We start from the raw sequence: 26,423 nt of genomic DNA on the forward strand, positions 1-26,423 counted from the left end.
TAAGGGAGCATGAGGGTACGTTACTGGGTATGAGTGGAGAGTGAGCTGCTTTCCTGGAGTTTTTCCAAACTGCTGTCTCTATTTGACTTTTAAATGTTGCTAGCTGACAGCTGATTTAATTGTGTATCAGTATTAAAGCTTCTGGGAAGCTTTTTGAAATTTCATTATTGTCAGGCACTAAGTTGTAAAGTCAAATTTTGAAAAAAGAAAATGTAGTAGAAAAAGAACTGAAATCACTACTATTGAGATTTGTTCCTGCCACTCATTTGCAGCAATAAATTAATAAGCCAATTAACTGTCAAAATGGAAATTCAGTAGTCTGACCAGGACTCATCCTTTCTCATGGGAAGGAGGTATGAGGAGATCCTTTTCTACCCCCTTTTCCCACTGCCCCCTCCTCTTTCCCACCTCCTTGCTCTTCCTCCCTCTCTCTCTCCCTCCCTCCCTTCTTTCCACTTGCTCACTCTTCCTCCCTCCTCCCCCTTGCTTGCTCTTTCTATCTCCTTCTGGTTTTCTTCTCCACAAAAGGACACCCTTCTTGCCACTGTGCAGGCCAAATTCAAGAGGCAGAATTGGTTCTGGCACATGACTATCTGGTGTACATCTCTGTTTACGTGTCCTCTCAGAGGAGACTGGAGGCCAGGTTGGGGAGGCTAGATGATCTTTCTCTCTTTGCAGAAGCATAGAGGCATTCTTTCTCCCCATGCTTTTAGATGGTTCACCCTCATATGGTTAAGACTGTCTAGTGTAAGGGTGTCCTGTCTGCTGTGGTAACTACAACAATCAAATGCAACTTTGTTGGACATACACAATTAGTCCTGGGGCATGTTGCCTTTCTAGATAAAACTTCATGCTTCTAGTTTTGGTCAGCTTTTGTGTTTCAAGTTTCCTGTGCCAGCAAGCTCAGTGGTGTAGAACATTTTCCCAAGAGACGCTAGCTTTCTTCCTTGTTTTAAGTAAAGCTTCATCAATTGTCAATTTTGCTTTATTTTTTAAACTAAGTAAACATAAAGGCATGCTTTTGTTCAAATAGAAAATTGATAATAAGCAATGATCATTGCTACAAGAGTAATATTTTCCTCTTAGCTCCTTCCGATAACTCTGGGACTCTTTCTCAAGAGGAGAGGTTTTTTGCTTTATCCCATTTATTTTCTTCTGTTTGCTTATGACTAACTGTAGAAGAAAGAGAGTGGGGAAGAGCACTTTTCTTAAGAACCTTCCCTACTATTTCTTACAATTTTTTGAAGTGGTGTGTTGTCACTAATGGTATGAAGCTTGTCGTTTGTCACAGTAGACTGTACTGTTGCACGCCGGTGTTGTGTTGCTGTTGTGTGCTGCTTAGCAAGTTTTGTCCTGCTTCCATCTGCTCTCATATCATATTTCATCTGAGTTTTACTTAGATATCCAGACAGCCGATGTGTAGTGAATGAAACTGCTGTATTTTAGATGCTGCAGACTGCCAGTAGCATTACTTGAAAGGTCCCTCCTTAATTGCATGATTAAATTGGCATTGGTTGTAATTTCTTGGAATTAATTAAGCACATGCACCAATGTATTAATAGTAAGAAAAGAGATCAAGTGCTTGGTTTTGATTGGATATTGCTTTTTTCATATCAAAATGTCAAAAAGTTTACACATAAGGAATTACAGCAAATGCCGATAGTGCTGTGCCAAGCCATATCAATACCATCCTGTCCACTCCTAATTATTGATCACCAATATGGGGGTGGCCTGTTACATTTCTGAATTCTGCTTAAACTAAAGCTTGAAAACTGTGCACCTACTGGGGTAAAAGAGTGTTTTCACAGTCATATTTATTTCTTTGTTTTATTGCATCTGCTTACATGCCACTACTCCGTTCAATCCCGTTTTAATTTTCTTTTGATGGAGAATCAGGCACACAGTGTGCAGCTCTAATCCAGTTTGGAAAAAACCAAAAGTTACGTAGCACACTATTAAGTGAAAACTTAAAAACTCTGAGTTTTAGTAGTGTATTAGTAATCACTGCTAAATTGTATCTCAATATTACATATATTATGAAATCCTAATATTGTAAACTGTTGTGCATTGAAGAGATGATACTGTGAAGCTCTTTTAAGTTGTACATATTTCTTCTAAGAACCTATGCTGTTTTTTGAACAGATAATAACACAATGTTTCCACAATTCACAAATAATCATCAGTAATTGCATATTTCTAAGCTTGGGTTTCAAATTCTGTATTTATAGTGTAGCTTTATTTTAATTTTTACTTTACCGGTAGATATTGCTGAAGACGTATTTTTGCAGAGGTGGTAACAGCTCCATCAGTAAAGTCTGTCAGTTTACATGACCTACAAAAAAAGATTAGGAAGAGAGAATTTACCAAGATGAGAGATTTATCTATTTATTTTCAACATTTCATTTGCACATATGCCACGTGCAGTCATTATTTTCATGAGCAAGCAAGAGTAATACCAGTTATATGATTGCACTGGAATGTTTTTTTTTTAAATATTTTAATAATCAAACTGCCTAGGTTTCTTATGAAAGATAAGGTTCGTTTTCTGTCTAATGCTAGTTACTGTTGAGTACTCTCTAAGTTTTAGGGCTCTTTTTTTTTTTTTTTTAAATGTCCACTTCTTTCTTTCTCATCTGCAGTAATGAAATGCTCTTGGATGATAGCCGTGCACTATATTGTTTTGCTGAATTCCATTGTTTTCTAACCTTAGCATCAACGAGATCCTCGGCTCAATGAAATTTTATTTCCCTTTTACGACACAAAAAGAGCAATGCAGATAATTGAGACATATGAGCCAGATGAAGACTTGAAGAGTAAAGGTAAATGTGGGAGGGAATTCAGTATTCGCTGGTTTTAGGCATTTGGGGAATTTGTTCCAAAGCATCCAAACTTTTAAAAGGGAGCTTACAGTCCTTATGGTAAGGGGGCAAGCACTTTTTTGGCCACCCAGTGAACTAGATCAGGAAATCAAGCTGCTGAAAAATACCTCCCCCTCAAAACCAGTTATTTTTTTAGAAGGATTATTTCCCTGATCCAGGTTACAGCGTGGCTAGAGACAGCTGTCCTTATACAAAATGGGAGAGGCTAAGATTGAGTAAATGGGGAACAACATGGAGACTCCTTCTGGCAACAAAGCAACATGCATGTGACTACGGCCAAGGTCTCAGAGAGACTACAAAGCTGTACAGCTACTGTGTAAAAAAAAAAAAAGAAAATTCCCATGTGCACCACTGGGTATGCATCCACCTTCTTATAAACTCTATAGTGCTTGAGAGCAGCAGCCTAGCTTAGAACAGGGTATTTTACATGGGTGCATTGAAAAATGTTCTCTCTGAGCAAGACGATTGCAGGAAGTGTCTCCAGGCCATTCTTGGATTGCTCATGTCCTGAGCTGATGTGGGTGTTGGAGGTGTCAGTGATTGAACTTAGCTCCTAGTTCTTACCCATTCTGCTGAAACAGCTGTATTGGGATCAACTGCAGAAATTAAAAATGTTACTATCCCTCTCTGTCCTCCCTGCCCTTTTGCTGGAAGTTACTATCATCATAGCATGCAGAGGAGGAGACTGCAGTCTTGCAAAGCCCATAGACCTTCAAGCATCCTAACAGGAAGCCACTTTCACGAGACATTTAGGCTAATGTATCAAGCTAGTGCTGGAGAAGCTGAACAGCTTTTACACATCCACTCTTGCTCAGTGCTGCAGCCTTGGTGGGTCCCCTGTGTGCCTTTCTGCTGCTTTATGATCACAGGAGTTGACACCAGCAACACCTTCCACAGCAACACCTGCCTTTCTCACTTTCTCTGGGCTACTGGTTGGGAAGAGTTTACAATTTTCTTTCTCAGTCTTTAAACTTAAGGAATCCTTCTGTAGGTGGATGTATAGCTTTCACCATTCCTTAAGGTACTTTAGTTTTTTGACCAAACTGCTAGAGGAAGAGCTTGTACTGTATATGCTACTCCAGACACTGCATGGTATGCTAGATTAATAGATTGCTCTTTTAATTCTGTGAAAACATGGACTTTCCAGGAATCATCTGGGAGAGAGGGAGATACTTCTCTTGTCTAGAGTAATTTATAAACATTATGAGGATTTTCCACTCACCAGCATTGTAACTTACTTCTCTTCCTCTCTACGTGAAGTAGAATTCTCCAAGTATTAATTACTTGATTTTAGTAAACTCTATCCTTTTTTATTTTTTTTAAGGCACTCAGCTGTGATTCCTCTTGGTGCCAGTGTATTTTATGTATTTTCCAAAATGAGGAAGGCAGCTGCCACATGTTTAGAATAGAAGATGTAAAAACATGTTTTATGAAGGTGGAAATTAATCTAGGATTGGAAAACAATGTTCAGTAATTCACAAAGACGATTTTGCAAGCACCAAGCTGCAGCAAGGGAATAATACTGTCTTTTATTCTTTTGTTGAATCTTGGCTACTTATTTAGCTTCTTTCTTTGATTTATATTTCTAACAGGTTTTAAATAAATGTGGCAAACCTCCTGCAGAGATAGGATTATGGAGAGTAACAACGGAACAGCAGCAGTGTCCTCTTAGCATTCCTCCATTGATCTTATTTACTGATAGGGATTTTATCCCACCGTAATCAATAGGATAGAGAGATGGTTTAATATAATAGCATTTTGAACGTTAGCCTGTAAAGAAGGCAAGAATATATCTCAGCAGTGGTTGTTCTCTGCAGTCTTTTTCCCCTTCTTAGGTATAACTCTGCTGCTGAGCAAAATAATTAAGCTCAACAACTTTTTTTTTGCTGAATCATGTAGGTTAAGAAAGAAGGCAGTAGCAATAAGCAATAACATAGCTTTTGTGCTAGGGTTCCTACCTTGTGAGACAGTTTGATTCCTGCCTACTATAAATTTTAAGTAGTAATTTGCCATGCTTTCTTCTTCCTTCTAGGTGTCATATCAAGTGATGGGTTTTGCAGATACTTGATGTCAGATGAAAACGCCCCAGTTTTCCTAGACCGTTTGGAATTATATCAAGAAATGGACCATCCTTTGGCTCACTATTTCATCAGTTCCTCTCACAATACATATTTAACAGGCAGGCAGTTTGGGGGCAAGTCTTCGGTGGAGATGTACAGACAAGTGCTTTTGGCTGGATGCAGGTTGGAAGCAGAAGATAACAGCCTTTGATATTTGTGGATCTAATACTTTAAACCTATGTAATATTCCTTGGTGGTGATATATTTCATAATTTAATGTATAAATATATTAGTGTGTTAAATTAAAATATTTATATTTAAGATACTGCTTTTCTCACAGAAAACATTGAAAGACAGTGGAATGTAGAAACTGATGTCAGGAGATAAATTGTGAGAAAGATAACAGAAGTCTGATCTCAAGATGACAACTGAAGAATTTCAGATAAATTTCTACTTTGTAATGAAGAAGTTTATAAGTAAATGAGAATCAGTTTGTGACTTCCTGCTTGATTTCTTAACATACAGGAATGTGTCACAGTTAACTGAGTAGGAGAATAAATTAGAAGAGTGTTACAGTGCTAAAAACATTGTTCAGGTGTAAATAATATTGAGCCACACATAGTATATTTAAGGTAATATACCCAAAGTTATAAAAGCAGTCTGAAATTGCACATGTGCAGTTTAGAAGGAATTGTGTAACGCCCAAAAGTGCTCTGTAACTTACTGCTCTGAACATCACTGCTCAGAACTTGTCCCGAGTAGCTTGCCTGTACAGAAACACTAAGGAAGCTGACATAATTTTTCTTGGGTCTTTAGGTGCGTGGAGCTGGACTGTTGGGATGGCAAAGGTGAAGATCAAGAACCAATAATAACGCATGGAAAAGCAATGTGTACAGATATTCTTTTCAAGGTAAATGCCTGACCTCTACACCTGGTAGTAAGCCCCAGTAGAACCCTTGCACAGGAATCCATACAGGGCACCTTCCCCTCCTCAGCACCTAGATGCTACTCCCTTGTGACAGACTAACAAATTTGCATAGGCACAGATTTGTGTCCCCAGATCTTATTTCTTACTCTCATCATACACCCCTGTGTTATGTCTGCCTTTCCACAGAAACTGCAGGAAGCAGGCTTGCCCCACATTTACATACCCTGTGGCTCTTTGCACCACAGAATAAGTATCTTCTCCATTGTCTCAGAAGTTCCTTAGCTGTGGAAGCAGCCTGAAGATGCAGGTGTTACTGTGGGAGTAGAAATTCTCCCTGGCAAGAGAAGCTGGCAGCAGATCGGGGTAGCATTTATGGGTTCTGGGTGAAGCTGCCATCACTGCTGCAGGTGCAGTGAGGCACCTGTTGGGCGCTGAGTCCGGGTTGTTGTGGGAGAACAGAGAAGGATGAGCATAGTTTGTTGTAGTTGTGACTTCACCTGGCACGTTTGAGACTGAGCTTTGTATTTCTCAGGGTGGGGTGGAGAACAAAAAAACCTCTCTCAGTATGATTGCAATTTGATCTGATCTAATTTGAATCCTCTTACTGAATTTTAAAGGATGTCATTCAAGCCATTAAGGAAACAGCATTTGTTACGTCAGAGTATCCTGTCATTCTTTCATTTGAAAATCACTGCAGGTATATAGTGCCCTTTTTTATTTTTTTTTATTTTTTTGTAGTGTGATGTATGGGAAAGATGACACAGCTCAAACCTCAAACATACTATAATTTGAGTGTACTTGCAAACTGTGTAGGGATATGCAGGTATACTGAATGTCACTTGGAGGAGACTGTACTTCAATATACTAGTCAATCTTTATCTAGCTTAATTATGGCAATATTTTTATCTGTGGTAAAGCTGTGAAATATACTTGAATGTTCCATTAGTTGTGTGGGATTCAGTTAATCTACTTTTTTGGTCTTAGTAAATTCATCTATGTCAGATAATAGACTTTTATTGACAGTTTAATTACAGATAAGTAATACTACTCAGTTGAGAGAAAGCAAGCGGTATATAATTTGAGATATCTACATTGCTTAATATTATTCTGTTTTGCTGAGTAATAGTGATTTCTTTTTTATATTACAAAAGTATCCAATGTCATCTTTTCCAGCAAATATCAACAGTACAAGATGTCAAAATACTGTGAAGATCTTTTTGGAGATCTCCTTTTGAAGCAGCCTCTAGAAACTCATCCAGTATGTTATATTCTGCCAGTCTTTTTAATTTTTTTATATTAGCTATACTTAACAGAGATGATAAACTAGGGTCATATCACCTATAGTGCTGTTCACTGCCACTCCTGTGATTTCAAAGATGACTAGTGATTTTGGGTGTCTACGCTTTTTGGTACAAACTTGTCCTTATCTGATTTGTTTAATCTCTTCTGTACAGGGCTCTGGCAAGCAGCCTGGGGAAATCCATCCCCTTGATGTGTGACGTAATATCAGCACCTACATAAAATACACCACATACATTGTATTTGCAGGTCATTAATAACTCTGAAATTACCAGTCACTGTTGAAGAACAATTAATTATAAATTGCATGGTCTCAGCTGAGGAAACCTCTTCTCTCAGCTGCACTTTGCATGCTTCGTGCTCCAGGTCAGGTCCTGCAGTCTAGGTGGCCCCCACTACTGCATTAAGAATTAAATTAAACACGAAGAGTTCCCTGCAGTCTGATTTGGACTATCAAGTGCACTGTAATCTGCATGCACTTCACTCTCCTGCGTGGCAGGAGATAATAACAGCCACTCCTTCACAAACACGGTATTTGAGAGTTTAATAGCTTGTTACCCAGTGCTTGCAGCTACTCCTCCAGGCCTTCCTTACTCTCCTGAGCAACGTGCTCACTGTCTGCCAGCAGGCACCCAAAACATGCAGATGCTCTTTAGTACTGTGAGGGACTGCAGCAAAGAGGACTCTGCCTTACCTTTCAGCTCCTGTCCATGTAACCCCTGAAAAGGAGCTTCCTGGCATTATCATCTCTAGAGCTGTGCTTTTTTTGGCAGGGACAGCAGCGCACAAGGCTTGGTGAATCGTTGCCCTGAAAAGTGCGTCCCAGAGAACTAAATATGTAGTGTTCCTCTTATGTATGTAGCACCTTGCCACATTCCTTACAAAAGCAGCTTTCAGGGAAGCCTAAAATAGAGTTGGCCAAAGGCTGCCGTGCTGCTACCTCAGGGCCCGGTGTTAAGTCTCAGCTGCCTGTGCTCTGTAGCACAACTGAGCCTTCTACATTTTGTGTCCATTCCTCCTGAAGGGTAAATTCAGTCCCCAGCTGCTCACCAAGCAAATGCTGCAAAGATGGCAGGAGCAGCTTGAAACGTGTATTTCATGAGTGCTTGGTTTCTGATACCTCGACTGACTGAGAAGGGAAGACTTAAGAGAGACGCGGCACTGGTTGAAGCAGATCTGGTTTTAAGTAAAAGCAAATATTTATCCAAGTGGGCTTCCAGCTATGCCCTGTGCCTGGGGATGCAGGCAGACTGGCATCCTGGAAGCCTGGGGATAAGTGAGCTCTGCAGCACTGACACCTAGTGGAATTACAACCTAAGTGCTCTCAGGAACAATTGTGTTTTCTCTTCATCCAACATGCTGAAACTCCCATGACAGAGCCTGGTGGTTGTGGGTAATCATTACCCTCCTGCAAGGAGGTGTGCTCCCATTCTTGTCAGGCTGGGTTGATTTGGGGTTTTTTGCTGGGTTGTCATTTGTCACCTCTGCTGCTTTTATTTGATTTCAAGTCGTGGTGTTTTTTTCTTTTGTTTCTTCATCTAGAATGCTGCTTCTGCATAGCTCAGAGTTGGATTTAAGGCTAAGGATATCTGAACGTTTCTTCTAAGAATTGTTACTAGTCCTGGAAAAATCATCTACTTCTGTGTCACTTATGGTTCACTGGAAACCACAGTCCATTATACCAGCAACTCCCTGCATAATATTCTTAGCAAGCCTGAGCTAGAGAGGGTACTAATTACCATACCCAAGTCTCTGTTTCTTAGCCTCAGTGATGTGACAGAGCTTAAATCAGAGGATTTTGTACTTCTCAATAATATTTTTTCACCCCCAAACTAGAACAGACCTTTTAGTAGTACTTCCTTGTGGATGTGAAGCTTGCTATTTGCTTTCCACAAATACTAAAGATGTGACCCAGTAGCCCTACTGGCAAAAATAGTCCTCATTACCTAGCTAAAGACTGGGTAGTTTTCCATTCACCAGTGCCAGCCCATTTCTAGTCTGTAAGTATGTGTGGGCTGCCTCACTTGCGTTGTTACAGCTTGAAGGGACCGTAAAAGGTGACTTGTGTAGAGATAAATGATAACAGGTTAAACTGTGACTTGGACTATGTGTGAACCACAGGGAGAGAGGGAAAGTAGGAAGTCCTCTGATGAAGAGCTGCAGGTCATATCCTTGCCCACTGCAGAAGAGAGGGAGAGACGTTTTGACCAGTGCAGCTGAGGACGATGTAGGCTGAAGACCAGTGTGCTGGCTTCAGCCAGCAACATTTACCTGAGCACAGCTTTCCCATGGGATAGGGAAGAAGCAGAGGAGACAATATAATTGCAGTCACACTACCTCCCAGGGTTGTGCCTGAGGTGGCACTGCTTGTTCACTGCCCTTTACCATTGCTGTCCTAAAGTCAAAATCCCAAATAGGGATACGAAGAGGTCAAATAGCTGTTACTAAGCCTTTTCTTCAAATTATTTTACAGCTTGATCCAAGTAAAGCCTTACCTTCTCCTAATGATCTCAAAAGAAAGATTCTCATAAAGAATAAAAGGCTGAAGCCTGAAGTAGAAAAAAGTAAGTAAAGCTTGTCAAGTATTAAATGAAACAAAAGTCCAGATAGATATGAATAGACCATGTTACTAAATTTTCCAAATTGCTTGTACTTTAGTGTTGGTAGAATATGAATTGTATGTAAATGACACTATGTTTGCTCTTGCGTTTCATATGAGTGCCAGAGTCTAGGCCTTCGTATCAGTGTGTAGCATAGGCATAGATAGACCTAGAAATGTAATCCTGGGGCTTTTATCAGATTGCTGGTTGAGCTAAAATATAATGCAGATAGAATCTTTTGTAAATTCTGCCTACACTGGTGCGTTTGCATTGCTGTGTTTTTCCAGGATAAGCATAAAATGAAATGGAATTTGAAATTGCTCTTCTTGCTATTGTTGCCAGTTCTGATATTTATCTTTTTTCAGTAATAGTAATGTTGCTGTATTAGTTTCCAGTATGGCTGTAGTGATAAACTCTGGTCCTTCTCCATTCAAAGATAAGCACGCAGACATTCCACTGACTTCAGTCATACATGATCATGTACATACTGTCTAACTGAAATACACATCAAACACAATTAAAAATCCAAGCACTTTGTCTCCATTTGTATAGATCAAGCACGAAAGAGATAGCTGTCTGTTTATTCTTTGAAGAAGTAGTATGCTTGCTCCAAAGACCTTTGAATTCTACAGAAATATTTTTCTTAACTTCAGGGAGCTTTGGACGCAGCCCTTACTGACCTTTTCATATCTAACAACAGAGTATATCTAATGATGCTTTTACTCTGTAAAATGTTATTGCTAACTGAAAACTTAGAGAACCCATTAAATAAAAGTAGCTCTTAAGATCAGAGAATAATTTATGATTGTTCTCATGTATTTCTTTGTTCTACAGATGTTTGTCATGACTAATTCATTTTTATTTTTCTTATTAACAGAACAGCTTGATGCTCTGAAAAAGATGATGGAGGCTGGGGAAACTGCTGCTCCTGTAAATATCCTAGAGGATGATAATGAAGAAGAAATAGAAAGTGGTGAGGATATCATAGAGAAGGGCTTTCAAACATTGCCTGTGGTAAATCAGTAGGCCAGCATGAGCAGCTAGTATACATGTTACCCATGTCCATGGTCTGTGGCAGCAGCAGCGAGCCTGGGCCCAGTGCAGGACCATTTATACAGAGCTCCTGCCTTACCATCTCATCTTCAATACATACCACAGCTGCTCCTGGCTCTGTGGCAGGCTGTAGTAGGAACGTGAGCTCACTTGGGTGGTACTAGTGGTAATTTTAACTTCTACTTACTCTTAGAAGTCTTATTGGAGCAGCAGCCAAGGCAGATTTTCACTCTGTGTGTGTGAGAGAGAGTGGGAAGCTGTAATCTTTGCTTTGAAAACAGATTTTGTCACTATTTTTAATACTTGTGTCAACATGAGATTGGATTATTGTATTATACTTTATAAGGATAAAGTGAGGGATAGGATTTTTCTTGACAATCTTCAGTGTAAACATCTAGATCTGAACCAGTGATGTGGAGTGTGTTTATGGCCAACAGAGAAAAGTGGACATATCTAGGGTGTGATTCATCTTGTCTGTTTTAAATGTCCACCTTCAGAAGGGGTAAACCATGCATTGCCTGCAAGTGTCTGTACCAAGGTATGGCCTGTGACCGCTGTCATAGTGAACATCCCAGCTTTAGCTTACCCCTTGCACCTCTCCTTCATTTTTTAATTTTTTTTTTTTAACTAGCACAAAGCCACTGCTGTTGCAGTCAGTAGTGCAGTCAGTCAGTAGTCAGTATCTTTCAATATCATGAAAGATATTCTTGGTGATCCAAATCTTGATGACAGTTCTTGCAATGCTAAAAAGGACTGAAGTACAATTTTTTGGAGAGGCCTCTCGGTATCTTTCTTCAGGTGGTCAAGGAGCACCGAGGAGATTCTGTTGTTTTGCAGGCTGATTTCCATTGGAATGCTTATTTCTAATAGTGTTCTTATTGTGCTGTATTCTTAACTACATGCTAGATTACCAAGAGGCTCAAATAAGTATTCTCTAAAATTATTGTTTAAATCCATATGAATAATGATTTTGTGTTTGTAAGAGGCCTTTTAACTTCTTTGAGTAGACTAGATTCTAATGGAAAATTGCCTTAAAAGCAAATGAAAATCATTCCCTATAGTAGGGACACATAAAGAGACTCTAACAATGCACATGAGAAGCCTGGACACCAGCAACTTTTTACATCCTTATTCAAAGAACTGTCTTCATTATCTTGTTATTTCCCCAAGCCTGTTGGATTTTTTTTCCCACACTTTGGCTAAGCAAATTACTGATTCCTTCAAAAATACAGTAAATAAAATTTCTCTTACTAACCAAGTTAAAGCTGTAAGAATCTCAGGCCTTTAACTGTAATTACGACTAATGCTTGGAAATCTAATAACCTGGATTTTATTTCTGTTTTTAAAAAATGCCAAAAACAAACCTGTGTATTCAACTGTCATTTGTTTCATGTCTCACACAAAACCAGCAGTTCCTTTCTCTTTTCTGTGCAGCTGACCAGGAAGAAGAAGCTCATCCAGAGTACAAATTTGGAAGTGACCTTACTGTAGATGATTACAGTCAAAAAGAAGCTGTTGCCATCAGTGTCAAAAAGGTGAGATTGCTTCTTGTATGTATATTTCTTTGGAAGCTTTCTGTGGAGGTGGGTGTAAAAGACACTCTGTTCTGTGGAAGCATCACAGCACATGTTCTCAGAAGAGTTAAACCCTAAATCTTTACCAGATTCCTAACCTTTAGGTTGATGAGAAGACAAAATTTTGTAGCAGAAAATATCCTCTGCTTGTACAGGTGGAATGCTCATTGAGGAAATAGAATCCATATGTAGGAAAACAGTATACAAGTGGAAGATTCAATCAAAAATACTTATTAAAGTCAGCAAGCAGTTTCCTGCTCCTGCTTCTGATATTTTTTTATAACTTTGCTTCTCAGTTGCAGAGCCCTAATATGAGGTGGAATATCAGCTTCATTGCTCAACAATGTTTTTTTGCAAGGCTGCATCCTGTGTCTTCATTACAGGGATTCCCTGGCTATTTTTTATTGTTAACTCATAGGGTAGGTTCTACCCTGCAGCAATGAAGGCTAAATTGGGCGATCATTCTCCAGTGGGGCGGTATGGCAGTGGGGCTATACCAGAGAGCTAGCTGGCAGGCAGGGTGAGAGTCCCCTTTATTCCACTAATACCTTATTTAGTGCAGTTTATCAGTCTGTGTTCAGTAACTTGAATATTACTTGACAGTAATTAGGTACAGAATATTGGAATTCAAAACTAAGCCTGCTGTGGCACTGAAGGTGTTATTGCTTCTTGCTACAGAAAAAAGAAAAAAACAAAAACCCACATGTGAGTGCTAAGGTTCCTTATCAGAAGTATTTTGGCCACTTCTTTCCTGCCTGGCTACCTTTGGATTTTACTCCAGATAGAAGTATAGGCATGGAAAATCTCTCATAGCACAGCTTGCCCTTGGCAGTATTTCTCTAGCAGTATCACGGAGACATGAGACCTGCCACCTTGGTATCTCTTCAAGTCAACATCTTTGCTTCTTCAGGACTTTTATGAGTACTCCCACTGAAGTATTGTTTAACTTCTTTGCTCTGGGGCTGATTTCACTTCTTAAGTCAGCTGGTCCTTAACTACCTGAGTGTTTTGGGGTTTGGGGTTTTTTCAGATTAGTCACTCATCCGCAGTATATGCCCTTGGGTAACTTCTCTGCTTCTTTGCTGATCAGTGACTCAGTCCTTATTCCTTAGGAATGTACATTCAGTGCCAAGTCAACATTTATCTGTCTGAGATTCTCAGTAGTGGCAGCTTGTAATTGAAGACAGCGGACTGTCACATTGCAAGTAATGTCTTGAGATAGGCCTTTTCCAAATGTGGACATTTAAAGAACAGTTTACAGCAGTCTTAACCCTTAAGTTTTCAGAATGTGGGCCATTTGCGTATCCAGATCAGATGATCTTTTGTGCTGTCGAGGTGTGTCATTATTTCATTCTTCTCTGAAACTTCCTATTCCTGGCATCTAGGGATAGCACTGGTTTGGGCTCAACTGTCTGGCATCCTCCCTCCTATTCCCATTGCTAGCCAACTGTTGAATTTCATATCTTGTATACACAGATTTGAAAGAAACTGCCAATTTTTGCAAGTGTATGGGATAGATGAGCCACACAGGAAGGTGGAAAAGGGTATACTTATTTCTAAATGCATTAACTTTTTGAGATTATTTTTTTTTCTTACTGTGAGTGTTTCCTATTGCTTTTTCTTTGGTAATGTATATATATTTTTTTCCCTTAGGCTGTTGAAGATTCTGAGCAAGAAAACAATAAAAAGGTGACACATAGGATGTTATATAGTTTGTTTTATTGCTTTATATATAACATACTTATTACTTACCACGCATTCTTAGTGGCCTAACAATTTTATGCAGTTTCACTGCACCTACAGAGTATTTTTGAAAGACAGGAGTGCATGACTTTTGCCTCCTTATAAGTGTCTGATCTCAGTCTTGAAGGTGATGTACTGGGAAACAGCAGTTCTTTGGATGGTGTTGAGATGTATCATCCCTGCTTCTTTTTTTTCCTCTTCCCTTACCCTGACTGCACTTTGTTTTCCTCTCTCTTTTTCCTCCTTTTGCTTTCCCTTGGGACTTCTACATTTATCTTCTCCCAGGAGTCCCTTCTGTAAGACTTTTCCCGCCTCCTTCCACTCTTTTACTTCCTTCTCTTCTCTCATTAAAGCTGCTCCTGTTCCTAACCACTCTTTGTTTCAGTCTATAGTCTACGTTGTTTTCTAAGTGGGTTCTGCTTCTTTTCTTGAGGGGTGGGGAGGTATAAATAACCTAGAAACATCAACTTTTTCGCACTGTTTTCTTTAGCCCCTAAAAGCGTCATGTGCTGTTGCAACCATTCCTTCGTTTCCCTAGGCTTTATGAAACATTCCATCCTTATTCCTTTCTAATTCATAGTTTTAAAATTGTGAACACTACAAAGAGTATAGCCCATTTGCTCTAAAAATTATGGGTCTGCAAGCAAATAAGATAAAATCAATGGCAAGTAGATTGTCTTAGAGCTAGTGTGTCAGTCCTACAGCTGTAGTCTGCAGGATGCTATTGCCTTGGCCCTAAGGCATGGATAATCCCCTTTGACTTCCTTTTCACTGTGATTCATTACTTAGACATTTATGGATCAAGATAGTAAAATATGATTAGCAATTCTCAGCAGTCAGCAGGAGGCACGTTAAAGGAACCTGATTTTTAGAAGATGGGTTGTCAGTTCTTCCTGAATTATTGGCCTTCCAAAAATGAGGAGCCTGAAAAGGACTAGGTCCTTTGAAGAAATTTGGCCTTAATTTGATCTAAACTCTATTAACAAATATGGACCTAGTAACAAAAAAATAACTGCATTCTACTAATAAAGGGATGTACCATTTGGCATATTTAGGGGACAGATCTGTGAATCCTCAATATGTGGATTCCTGAAAAGCAGTTGGGTTGAGCCCTGGTGATCAGCATTGAAATTTCCTGGGCTGGAAAGTTCACTTCAGTCTAAAATGCACATAAACCCATGTACATGCACCTAGACTCATTGTGATAATTCTGTGCAGTCAGAAAATTACGTTCCTTGTGACTATAATTGTCTTATCATATCAAGGCATAAAGTGTTCCACTTCACATGGAATTAATTTTTTTAAATGTGTCCGCACTATGTGGCAGGTAGAGTTACGTACTCATATAATACTGGCAAGTAGTTTCATGTTTCCATTACTCTTCCATCTCCTGAGTAAATGAGTTGCAGCAGTGTAGGTACTGTGAACTGTGTTCTTCATCCGTGCTTTAATGCTGTTGGACATGCTGAGACTTGCTGCCAGAGAAAAGGACTTTGCAGTGCTTCCTGTTACTATTTCCTAATACAATAATGGAGGAGAACTTTCTGACAAACATCAGTTGCATTCTGAAAATAAAAAGTGGTACTGTAAGAATTTTTGAATATACTTAGTAATTCCTTGCTGAAGTTCACTGTCAGCCTACAGTAAGTTAAATTTTTTGGTACCTGGTTCACATGTAGGAGAACAAGAAAAATGTTTGTGGGAAAAATGCCATGAACAGTAAGCCTTGCAGAGTTTGCTTAGATTGACAGAGACCTTTCTTTTAGTGAAAAGAATGTGTTTGAAACTGGTTCAGGGAAAGGAAAAAGTTGGAGAAGTAGATCCACATGAGAAGTGCCTCCTATTGAGGGTTTCTATCAGATGAGATACTTGCAGAAAACTTCTGAAGTTTTGTTGTAAATGTAGTGCATCTTTTGTGAATGATGGATTCAGATTTTTATCATTTTATGTGGCCAGGAATATGAGCTTGGCGCTGTGCCTCGTTATATCTGGTGACATCTGTTTGTCCAATAAAGGTTGTAATCCCTGTATTTCAGTTTGCTTTTATTAGTAAAGATTAGCAATTGAACCTGTTTGTGGTTTTTGATGTTGAGACAGTTCTACTTAGTACTAAGTATGTGTTATCCCACTGCAGTTGCTATGAGAAAATGTATAGTAAATCACAGTTCTTAGGAATTTATTTGACAAAGATCATTATCTCCCACCATTGTTCAGTCTGTTGTGATATTTATCTTTTATCCCAAAGTTATCCTACTAACATCATGTGATATTTACCCACTGTTTAGGAGCTTTTCTATCATCAGTCCTCTTGCATGCATCCTGTAACATTGAGAGTGCTTGGTGCATATATCAGTAAGAAAATAAATCTTAATTTGTGACATTAAATTTCCACTTTTCTTGTATTAATTTGCACTTTCTTTAACTTTCTGCAGATTTGGGTATAATTTTGTATCACATTTGAAAATTCCAACGATGGTATGTGCATACACAGATAGTGATTATTCTTTTTAATGTGTTTTCAGGGTTTAGTAACTGTTGAAGATGAACAAGCGTGGATGGCATCTTACAAATATGTAGGTGCCACAACCAATATACATCCATATTTATCAACAATGGTCAACTATGCTCAACCTGTAAAATTTCAAGGTTTCGATGTAGCAGAAGGTAACATAAAAGGTTGAATGAAATAAAAGTATTTGTGTGCTTATTCTAGGTAGTTTTTTGATCTCTACGTTTCCTGAGTGTAGAAACAGTGTAAGACTTTCATAGTTTAATGACTGTCATCAGTATATTTTTAGATCTGTTTCCTTGAATGTAAAGTTAGCATGTTATTCCATTGGTCATCCACATGGAGTCACTAAATTACTGGGAGAATGTGAAGCTGTTAAAGTTGATTATATTCTGTAGACCTTTCCAAGTAAACTGCTTTTTTTAGTTCGTCTTTCTGTAAAGTAAGGTGAGTGTGATTGTCGCAGTGGTCAGCAGTTAGCTGATGCTTTCATATTGCTCACTAGACAATTTATCATGTTGTCTTGCCTTATCTAGCCACACAATGCAGGCTCTGAATAACAGTTTTGCCCTAAACAAAAAATGATAGTTTTGTTGATTGCCCAGGAAGTGGAAGAAAAAAGCAAGTCAGAAATATTATGAAATTTCTCTTCAGTATAATTTGATTCTATGAGTGACTGATAATGGAGAAACAGACCAGAATTTTCGATATCCTGCTATTATGTATAGTGCATGATTTTGAATTTTGATTTGTCATTACACAAGTGTTTTAAAATGTCTTGTCTTTTCTTTCTAGAACGTAATATTCATCATAATATGTCCTCTTTCAATGAATCAGTCGGACTAGGGTATTTGAAGACCCATGCCATTGAGTTTGTGAAGTATCCTTTCACCTCCTCATACCACTTCTCTACTAATGCTACAAATAAACAACCGTACCTTTCTAGATTTATAGTGTCCCATCTCTATAAAGGGAAAGGGAAAGTAGCTCATAGGGTGAGAAATAGTAAGATTGATATAAGAAATATTGAAGATACCAGGATATAACCATACATTTCTATGATGTTTTTATTTCATTTGCCTTGATGAATTATACAGTTATAATAAGCGACAAATGAGTCGGATATACCCAAAGGGAGGCCGAGTGGATTCCAGTAATTACATGCCTCAAATTTTCTGGAACGCTGGCTGCCAGATGGTCTCACTGAACTATCAGACCCCAGGTAGGCAGCAACGACCAGTGAACCTCAATCCTAAAGAATGGCTTGGGCAGGAACTCTCAAACAGATGCCATGGATTTGCTTCTGGCATTTTTTGAGGAAACAGACATATGGCTAAATAATACAGTGGGGTGGAATTATGGAAGCGTAAGAAAGGAGCAATAAAAAAGCCATACATGGAAAGAAAATTCAGTCCCTTTTCATGGAAAAATAATAGAGTACTGTAACTTCTCACATAAATGATAATATTTTATTAATAAAAGGTATTAATTAACAGGGAAGTCACTGTTTTCACAAAACACAGCCTTGGCGTAGTTGGGTGCATGTCTGCAAAATAAAGATGAAGGAGTGTACAAATTAAGATGGTAAAAAGTAACGACTGCGTGCCAAATGCATTTCTAGATCAGTTACTGCAAAGTGTTAGAGAGTGATGTGTTCAGCATCTGAGAATAGGGTCTGAGATCCCAGCTGAGAGAGTGATGCCAGGGAATGTAAATGCTTCTCCACAGCGTAAATTGAGAGAAGTATTGTTCCTGTTCAATGAAGGTGTGAGTATAACTAACAGGATAGGGTTTTTTGTTGTTTTCTTTTGTGGTTTTTTTTTTTTTTAATTAATCTAGGAATGTCTTCAGTCATATATGTAACAGACCAGTTTTTCCATCATCTTTTTCTACCTGTGAATAGTGCTTTTTTGCTTGCTTGGGTTTTTTTGTGGTTCCCCCCTGAATGGTGTCTCTGGTACTGCAGACACTCCTAATGATTATGCCTGTCCTGCAAAGCTTTGCACTGATTTCACTAGCTAATGAAGCAAGAGAAAGCTGTACTGCAATACACTGCTTATAAAGCCCTCCACTGGACACGGTACAGAGGTTGGAGCAGATTTCACTCTGCTCCCAACATTGCCTCTGCCCACTGCATGTCATTCTCAACTCCTTTATATTGCAAAAAAAGAGTGGTAATAGTATAATTGGAAGTGAGCAACTTTCTTGTATTAGTCTTCTATGATCCAACTGTGCTGTCAGGCTGAAGAATAATTGAGGAAATACAAGTTAAGGAGTTAAGGCTGCCCAGTAAAGCTAATAATAACAGATATGAGCATATGAGAAACTTGTATTTTGTGTAACAGGAACATGCAGAAAATATTTTGTTCCCTTTTAAAGGTAGAGGCTGTTGGGCAAGAGAATACCTCTGTTATCACTAAACACAGATACTGTATTCTAGTGTAATTGGAAACCTGCAGGAAAACATTTTATTTTTTACAAAGTTTGGGAGAGTGTTGGATAGGAGGGGACTTACTATGTGTTTACTACCTGTCCGTATATACGAGTGCCATAATAATGCATTGAATAAAACTCAGATGCTTTAAATGTTGAAACTAGGCAATGCTGCTGGGATCTTTGTGGTTCCTTTTTGTGGTCTTTTATTGAATTAAGCCTGTAGAAAAACAGTGTGATATTCATCTTGCCTTCTTTAAGACATCAGGATACAGACAGCTTCCTTGCATGTAGTTGTCTGTGGCCATTGTAGAGAAATACATATAGGATGTTTCATCTAGTATAAGTCTGCCTTAGACTGAGCTTAATTGTACTATTAAAGTACCTGTATCCCTCTGTTATTCAAAGTGATTGTAGATCACTAGTGGAAATTGAGACATCTATACTGTAGATACCAAAAGTTAGATGATGAAAATCCCATCCGAGGCACTTAACGTGACCACAGTCTGATGCTTCTCTGGCTAGCATGTGTGTTTGAATTCAGGGAGAGACCATTTTCGAAGCTCAATGTGGACTTCAGCTTGGTTGATAAAGCTGTTACTACTGTGAAGAAATCTGGAGTTTTCCCGTTGCTTCCTTTTATTTCTTAAATGTGTGTGTTGTATATGCATTAAATTTAATTTTTTTTTTTTAAACTGATAATTGTGGACAAATAGTTGTATTTTCTAAAAAGGATTGTTTATTATCTGCTTTTTCAGAAGGAAAGATAGTAATTCTTTTCACTCTTGACAGATTTAGCAATGCAGTTGAATCAAGGAAAATTTGAATATAATGGATCATGTGGGTGAGTGATATGATTTAAACTATTGTCACTGTATCAAAATTCTTTACTATGGTTTTAATAAAATTTTGTCATAATTAATTGTTACAAAATAAAAATGGGATGCTAGGTAAAGAGTAGAAATTAACGGGATTCAGGGAGAATTATCCCCTTCAAGGAGGTACTCTGATGAATAATGCTTTTTAATTATGCCCAGTTTTTAAAGATGAGAGAGAAGAGGCCTTGTGTGCAAATTATGAAGATGATCATGAATACCACACACCACTATTTAAATAAATCTTCAGCTTCTGTTCTCAATCTTTCTTTGAAGATATGTCTCAGAATGGAAATTCACTGCACGGTTCATGGAATTGCGTAATTTACTTGAACAGGTTGAGTCTTAATACATAGGGAACGTTTTTTTAATCTGTGTACTTTAGTTGGAGAGCAGATTTCACAGAGAATACTGAAGTGTCTCATCTCTCTTAAGTTTCTGTTCGTGACTTTTGCATGAAAAAGGATGTGATGCTCAAGTGATGTTGATAAATTTTTCTCAAATGTTCAGTTTATACCCTAATAGGATAGGCTAATCATTAACATCAAGAGAAAGAAGTTTGATGAATTATAGGAAATTACAGTCTAGAAACACATGGCAATCTGCAAACTCATCCTGGGAAGAAACAACTCCTTTACTAATGCAAGCCTTATTCAGAAAGAAAATCTGAATAGATGAGGCTTGGTAAAGTTCCTCATGTGCAGAATGGGCAACATAGTGCTCTGCCACTCCATGCCTTTATTTCAGTTGTGAACTCTATAGCTAGAGGCTGTTGAGTTTGATGAAGGTGCAGTCTCTGGTCATTTCAGTCAGAATAACAAAAATAGAAGAAAACCAAAGCTTTTTTTTAATGGCAGACTATGATTCCTTTCTTGTTTGACCCACAGGCCTGGTAAAAGAGCACATATGCATCCTTGCTAAATGCTCATTATCAACTAAATGACTTGATTCTAATGTCGGTCTTCTGGTATTACAGTAATATGGTGGTATATTTTTATGTATATTATAAATGTGGTGCTGTTTCAGTCACAGAAAACATGCAGGGCAGTGAAGATAAAAAATTGCATTTCCTTCTATCTGTACTCCTTTTTTGCTTGGATGTACAGTTTTCATCCTTGTGAAACAAGATAGTCACTCTAGCTTCAGCATTTTTTATTTCAGCAGGCCAGAAGCAGAGGCTAAGGATGTTTCCGATAGTTCCCTTCTGCCCATAAACTACTTTAATAAAATATTATGAAATCACATACATTTATAATGTAAGAGAAATGAGGAATATTACTTTCCTAAACAGAACCCACATTATGAAAAAATGAGAGAAAACATTGACTTTCTTTCCAGTGGAATTTTTCTGAATTCTATTGAGGCCTTTATAACATTGTCTATCAGTGATTCACTAAAGACACTAAGGGTGGATAAAAAAATAATCTTGTAGCAGCTGTTGTCTGTCAGGGCTGCAGAATTAGCAAGATGACCCCAGTTACATGTTTTCTTCCACCAATGGAAGAGAAGCCCTGTCATGTGTAGCACAGTGTTTCTGGGATCAACTGCTATTTTATTTTGATGGTGGCATCCTTGGATTTTGATTCATCAGAGCACGTGTCGGCTTCTTTGATACGTTGATCCAGTGTATAGTCCTCAGGGATGCATTGTAAGTGTTATTATGGTAGTACCTTTCATGCCACTATAATTAACAATCTGTCAGCACTGACATTATGAGCTGTTTCCCCCAAGGTGTTATAACTGAGATGAAAAAATTAGCTTCAAGCTGAAATTTATTGTATAAGTCTTGACTCTATGGAACTGCTTCATTTAAAAAAATAAAATTGAATAATCCCTCTGTATTTTTCCAAAGTGTTAAAGAATTAAAACAAATGAGACCATCTACTTTTATTATGTGGTAACTCACTGTATTTCTAAAATGTATTATTAAGTTATTTTGAAATGTCTTTGTTTATACTACATTTATTCTCATCTTGAAATCCAGGGTTGATTTCATCTCTCAGTAGCTGGTAATTCAAAATTAAGATTAACATTTATCTGTATTCTAGACAACCGTAACATTTCCATTTACTTCCTTACACTTGCAACTAGAATGATAGTCTGTATTTTACAGCGCTGCAGGAGACTAAATTGTTTAAAGCTATAATATCCATTTTATTTGTATTTAATACAATTTTAATTTCCACACAAGAGTAATTTTGGTCGTCTTTTTCTTAAATAAGGTATCTACTTAAACCAGATTTCATGCGACGACCTGATCGAACGTTTGACCCTTTCTCTGAAACTCCTGTAGATGGTGTAATTGCTGCAACATGTTCTGTACAGGTAAAACAGCAATAGACAAACTTCTGTCATCTTATCACATCCAAAGTCACACTTAAATGTCAACAAAATTAGGATATCTCCAGAAAAAGTGTTTGGATTGTGTGGATTTCATAATATTTTTTTCCGTGTTTTTTTTTTATTTTTATTGCTGGCTAAGATATCTATGTTTACTTGATCTGAGTGGAATATGATAAAATTAGAAATGGTTGGTTATTACACATTATCACTGAATTTTAAACACCCTCACACTCTTTTTGAATTACCTCAGCCCACACAAATGAATAAATGAGTGAAGTTCATTTCTGTGGACAGTATGAAAGTATACAAAGATCACTTGTCACTATAGAGCAAGGAAGAATATGGGCGCGCGTGGACAGGGTATTTTCAAAGTAGAGAAAAACGGTTCATGTGATGATGTCTGTCCTTTGAAAATATCTATGAGGAACAAAGTCAATAAAACTTCTGCTGTAGTTCTAAAGCATGATTATGTATCAAATTTTGGAAGGAGGCTGACAATTGTAAAGTCTATTTTGTGTCTTGACACTCTGTGCTCAAATACGCTATGTGCATCTTAACAGAAGACATGAGTTTTCAGTTATCAATTTCTATGTGCAGTGTGGAAACTCTCCCTGACCATTGTGCATTCTAGACTTTTAACTAAGTTTTGTTTGCACCTCCAGAAGTACAAAAACTTTTTATTAGATTTTTTTTTTTTCTTTAATGTTAATGTTAGTACAATCCCTCCGAGAAGAAAGTGGGATCTGGTGGTGAGAACATACGTTCTAACTACCACAAGAGATAATTCTTAGATCGCATATTTTGCCACTTGCTCTTCTTGTGTGACTAAAACTAGTATAAAATTCCATATAAATTCTGTTATAAAGAAGTTGAGTCAACCGGTCATGGTCCCTTCAGCCACATGACTTTTCAGATTCATTATCCAGAGTGTTCCCTGGAAGAATGTTAGGTGATGAAAATAAAAGGACTCAAAATGAGCTTAGGTCTGTGAAATCATGTTTCGGATTTTTTCTTCCCTCCTTGATCATAGTAATGAAAACATTAGCTGTATTTTTGAGTAGTAGATCATCTTGATGGAATAAAAATTTTCGCTGGAGTAATCACTTGCTGTGGCTAGATTAATCTTGACTTGGAGTAAAATTGTAACAAATCTTCATATACATAACAGTGTAGAGGAGTCATGTGGGTTTATTGTTTGTTTGCTTTTAAGCATCCTATACTTGCCAGTCACGCAATACGGGATTAGTTTAAAAACTTTACCTAAGTGAAAGCAGAGCAATAGCTTCCTTTCACCTCTTGGTAGTCAAGACATATAATAGATCACAGTGCTTCTGAACAGAAAATTTAAAGTTGCGGAATAGCAGTGCCCAATTTGGTTGTTTCATTCAGTGTCTTTCAGTAATATAGTGAATGCGTCTGGGAGACACGGGCAAATTGGGCTGACTGACTTACAACTGTTAATACCATAGCACAATGAGCACAATAATTTCAAATTAAGGATATATTTAAGGTCTTATCACAAAAGCTTTTCTAAAGAAACACAATTTTAGCACCAAATATACCATTTTCATATGATAAAATAAATATATCTGTTCTGTATAAAGCATTTTTCAGGCTGCTGTCTATAAAAAAAAAAATACCAGTATTTCCAGTATTCATAAAATGCTGTGTACTTTGTATTGCTTTTCCTTACTGCTCTGTTATTATGGTGCAGGTGATATCTGGTCAGTTCTTATCAGACAAAAAAATTGGTACGTATGTAGAAGTGGATATGTATGGTTTACCCACGGACACGATACGTAAAGAATTTCGAACACGCATGGTGATGAACAATGGTCTGAATCCTGTTTACAATGAAGAATCATTTGTATTTCGAAAGGTAGGATATTTGGAAAGCAAAGTTTGTGGTTGTCTGCCCTTTTGCTGATGAGCATCCTTGCTCACTTTAGCCACCCCTCCCTGCTTCAGTCTGCTCCCATGAATAAGTACTGCTCCCACGAAAAAGTGTTTGTAGCATTCCCGTTTACCACAGTAAACAATCCAAAGCTGAAATAAGCTTTCAAGAGGTTGTTTAGATTTATTTTTTTTAATTTTGCTTTGGTTTATTTTTCTAATAGAGAACCTCTGTAACTGTCACATGATTTTTTGTTTGTTGTTTGTTTCTGTTTGGCTTTTCCCTCCCCTTTGCTTCCTCCTCCCACTTGGAGGTAGCCACCTCCTCCGTGGCCATGCCTGTGTTCAAGGTATGCATCTGCTCAGAATGAGCCCCCGCTGGTGGACACCATCATTCCTTGGAGATTTCTTCTTCCCTGCCCTGGCAGTGGCTGCTATCTTGCACTGTTCCTTCAGCCCAGAGGGCAGGTGAGGTGCTGCATCCAAAGCTAAGGTCAATGTTATTACATGGAAAAGTTGGAAGGGTGCTGTGTTCCTCAGATGTGTTGCCAGCTCCCTCCTTCAGTAGTCCATGTGCATCATGTACCTTTTTCTTTTTTTTTTTCTTTTTTTTCACTAACAAAAGAAAAAGAAACCTTTTTTTCTTGGTATGGGGGATTTAAAGAGAGAGATCAGTCAGCTGTGTTCAGTTTTTATCTCTCTGTCTTTATATATATATGATACACATATAAATCTTTTTATTATTTTTTTTTCTGTCAGCTGGAGTTTCATCCAGACTACGTGTGTTAGCAGTGCCGTCTCTGATAACGTCTGTTTTGCTTACACCTGTTCTGTTGTCATGCAAAATTGTTACTCTTTTATCCCAAAGTGACAGACTTTGCCGAGCGTTGATAACACTTCACACTTGGGTATATTACACACATAATCTGCTTTCTTAACAGTATGACCATTTTTTAATAGAAATATAGTTAATGCGAGAGGTTTTTTTGGACTCCAGTATATTCTGAAATTAATGTGACTTCAGGTGCTTCTCTCTGTATGTGAGGAGGCACAGGGAAGATGCTTAGGTACAATGACAGGCAATCGTGCTGCCCATGGCTTCCTGGCCATATGGCCAGCATCTGCTGCTTCCTGATTTCTTAAATCAAAAGGCCTATAAACTACAGGGTGCACACAACCTCAGTCTGAAAGGGGGGTACCTGTGTATCGTGGCATGGGTACATATTCTTTGGACTTCCTGCTTTACTCTGCAATGAACAATTACATGGTCACACATTCTCTTGAATAACTCACAGTGTAAGTCAGCCAGGAGATCATTTTTCTTCATCTCAGGCTCTTACCATATCAGGCTTAGCATTATAATCAAGACATATGTTGATGACCAAGCAGATGAGTGGCATAAACACAGCAGGAACAATTCGCCTAGTGGGAGGAAATGAAAGCATGGGGTGCACTGGGCTAAAAAGTCATGAGGGTGAAAGTGCCTACCAGGATACCATAGAACAAAGTAATGGAGAGGAAATGATAAATTTCTTATTTCCCGCTCCTGATCCCTAGTAAATCTATATCTGAGCCCATCATGTAATGAAAGATGTCCTGATCTGTGGCCTATAGAGGAGAGATCTTACCTGCCCTGTTTGGGTTACAGTGTTCTCCTCAAGCTGATGTTTAATCCTACACAGTTGCTCTCAGGTACGGTGATTGTTCTCCTGTCATGTTTTCTTGTTTTTATTTTAACTAAAATAAAGCTTCAGTCATTCTAACTCAAGTTCTGTGTTGTCACTCTGTTGTGTAGGGGGGAGGACGGGGTGAGTGCTGGTGGTAACCTGTGCCGGGGGTGCTAAGTTATAATCAAGTAGAGCAGCATATCTGTGAATAGCTGAGGTGGGTTCAGAGACCAAAACCATACTTTTTGTGCCCTCTGAAGACAGAAAATGAAAGTGGCAGGGGGAAAGTCTAAGGGACATAGTAGATGCAGTTTACTTCGGTCTTCCCTTTTGTCCCATAAGCACCGATGAATAGAGCCAGGTAGGGAAGGAGTTGGGAAGACCTTTCCCAGTGTACAGTCGAGGCAGGCTGGCAGAGAGGCTGCACCTCTCAGTTCGGCTGTCTTCTCCTTACTGCTTTGTGCACAGAGGCAGTACCTTTGTTCCAGGGAAGGCGTGGGATTTTTTTTATTACTGATTTGGTTGGTCCAGATGGGGGCTGACAGATGCAGATAGCTGGCAGCATCC

At 38.4% G+C, this 26,423-nt stretch overlaps 1 protein-coding gene across 5 annotated transcripts in view; it reads left to right on the forward strand.

Annotated features, from left to right (window-relative positions):
• The window catches only part of PLCB4 (phospholipase C beta 4), a 91,993-nt gene that overhangs the window by 24,477 nt on the left and 41,093 nt on the right, over nucleotides 1-26,423 (forward strand). For 2 of the 5 annotated variants that reach the window (XM_074151047.1, XM_074151049.1), the window contains exons 10-24: nucleotides 2,711-2,819; nucleotides 4,912-5,122; nucleotides 5,756-5,849; nucleotides 6,485-6,564; nucleotides 7,041-7,125; nucleotides 9,640-9,730; nucleotides 10,644-10,739; nucleotides 12,254-12,354; nucleotides 14,047-14,082; nucleotides 16,659-16,800; nucleotides 17,441-17,525; nucleotides 17,743-17,867; nucleotides 19,871-19,922; nucleotides 22,176-22,278; nucleotides 24,011-24,175. In XM_074151047.1, the coding sequence (XP_074007148.1) occupies nucleotides 2,711-2,819; nucleotides 4,912-5,122; nucleotides 5,756-5,849; nucleotides 6,485-6,564; nucleotides 7,041-7,125; nucleotides 9,640-9,730; nucleotides 10,644-10,739; nucleotides 12,254-12,354; nucleotides 14,047-14,082; nucleotides 16,659-16,800; nucleotides 17,441-17,525; nucleotides 17,743-17,867; nucleotides 19,871-19,922; nucleotides 22,176-22,278; nucleotides 24,011-24,175 (1,575 nt within the window). Of the gene's footprint in view, nucleotides 1-2,710; nucleotides 2,820-4,911; nucleotides 5,123-5,755; nucleotides 5,850-6,484; nucleotides 6,565-7,040; nucleotides 7,126-9,639; nucleotides 9,731-10,643; nucleotides 10,740-12,253; nucleotides 12,355-12,390; nucleotides 12,403-14,046; nucleotides 14,083-16,658; nucleotides 16,801-17,440; nucleotides 17,526-17,742; nucleotides 17,868-19,870; nucleotides 19,923-22,175; nucleotides 22,279-24,010; nucleotides 24,176-26,423 lie in introns of all 5 variants that reach the window. The other 3 variants (XM_074151048.1, XM_074151050.1, XM_074151046.1) reach the window with 2 other exon arrangements.

This window comes from Numenius arquata, chromosome 7 (assembly GCF_964106895.1).
Source record: "Numenius arquata chromosome 7, bNumArq3.hap1.1, whole genome shotgun sequence".
Classification (NCBI taxonomy): domain Eukaryota; kingdom Metazoa; phylum Chordata; class Aves; order Charadriiformes; family Scolopacidae; genus Numenius; species Numenius arquata.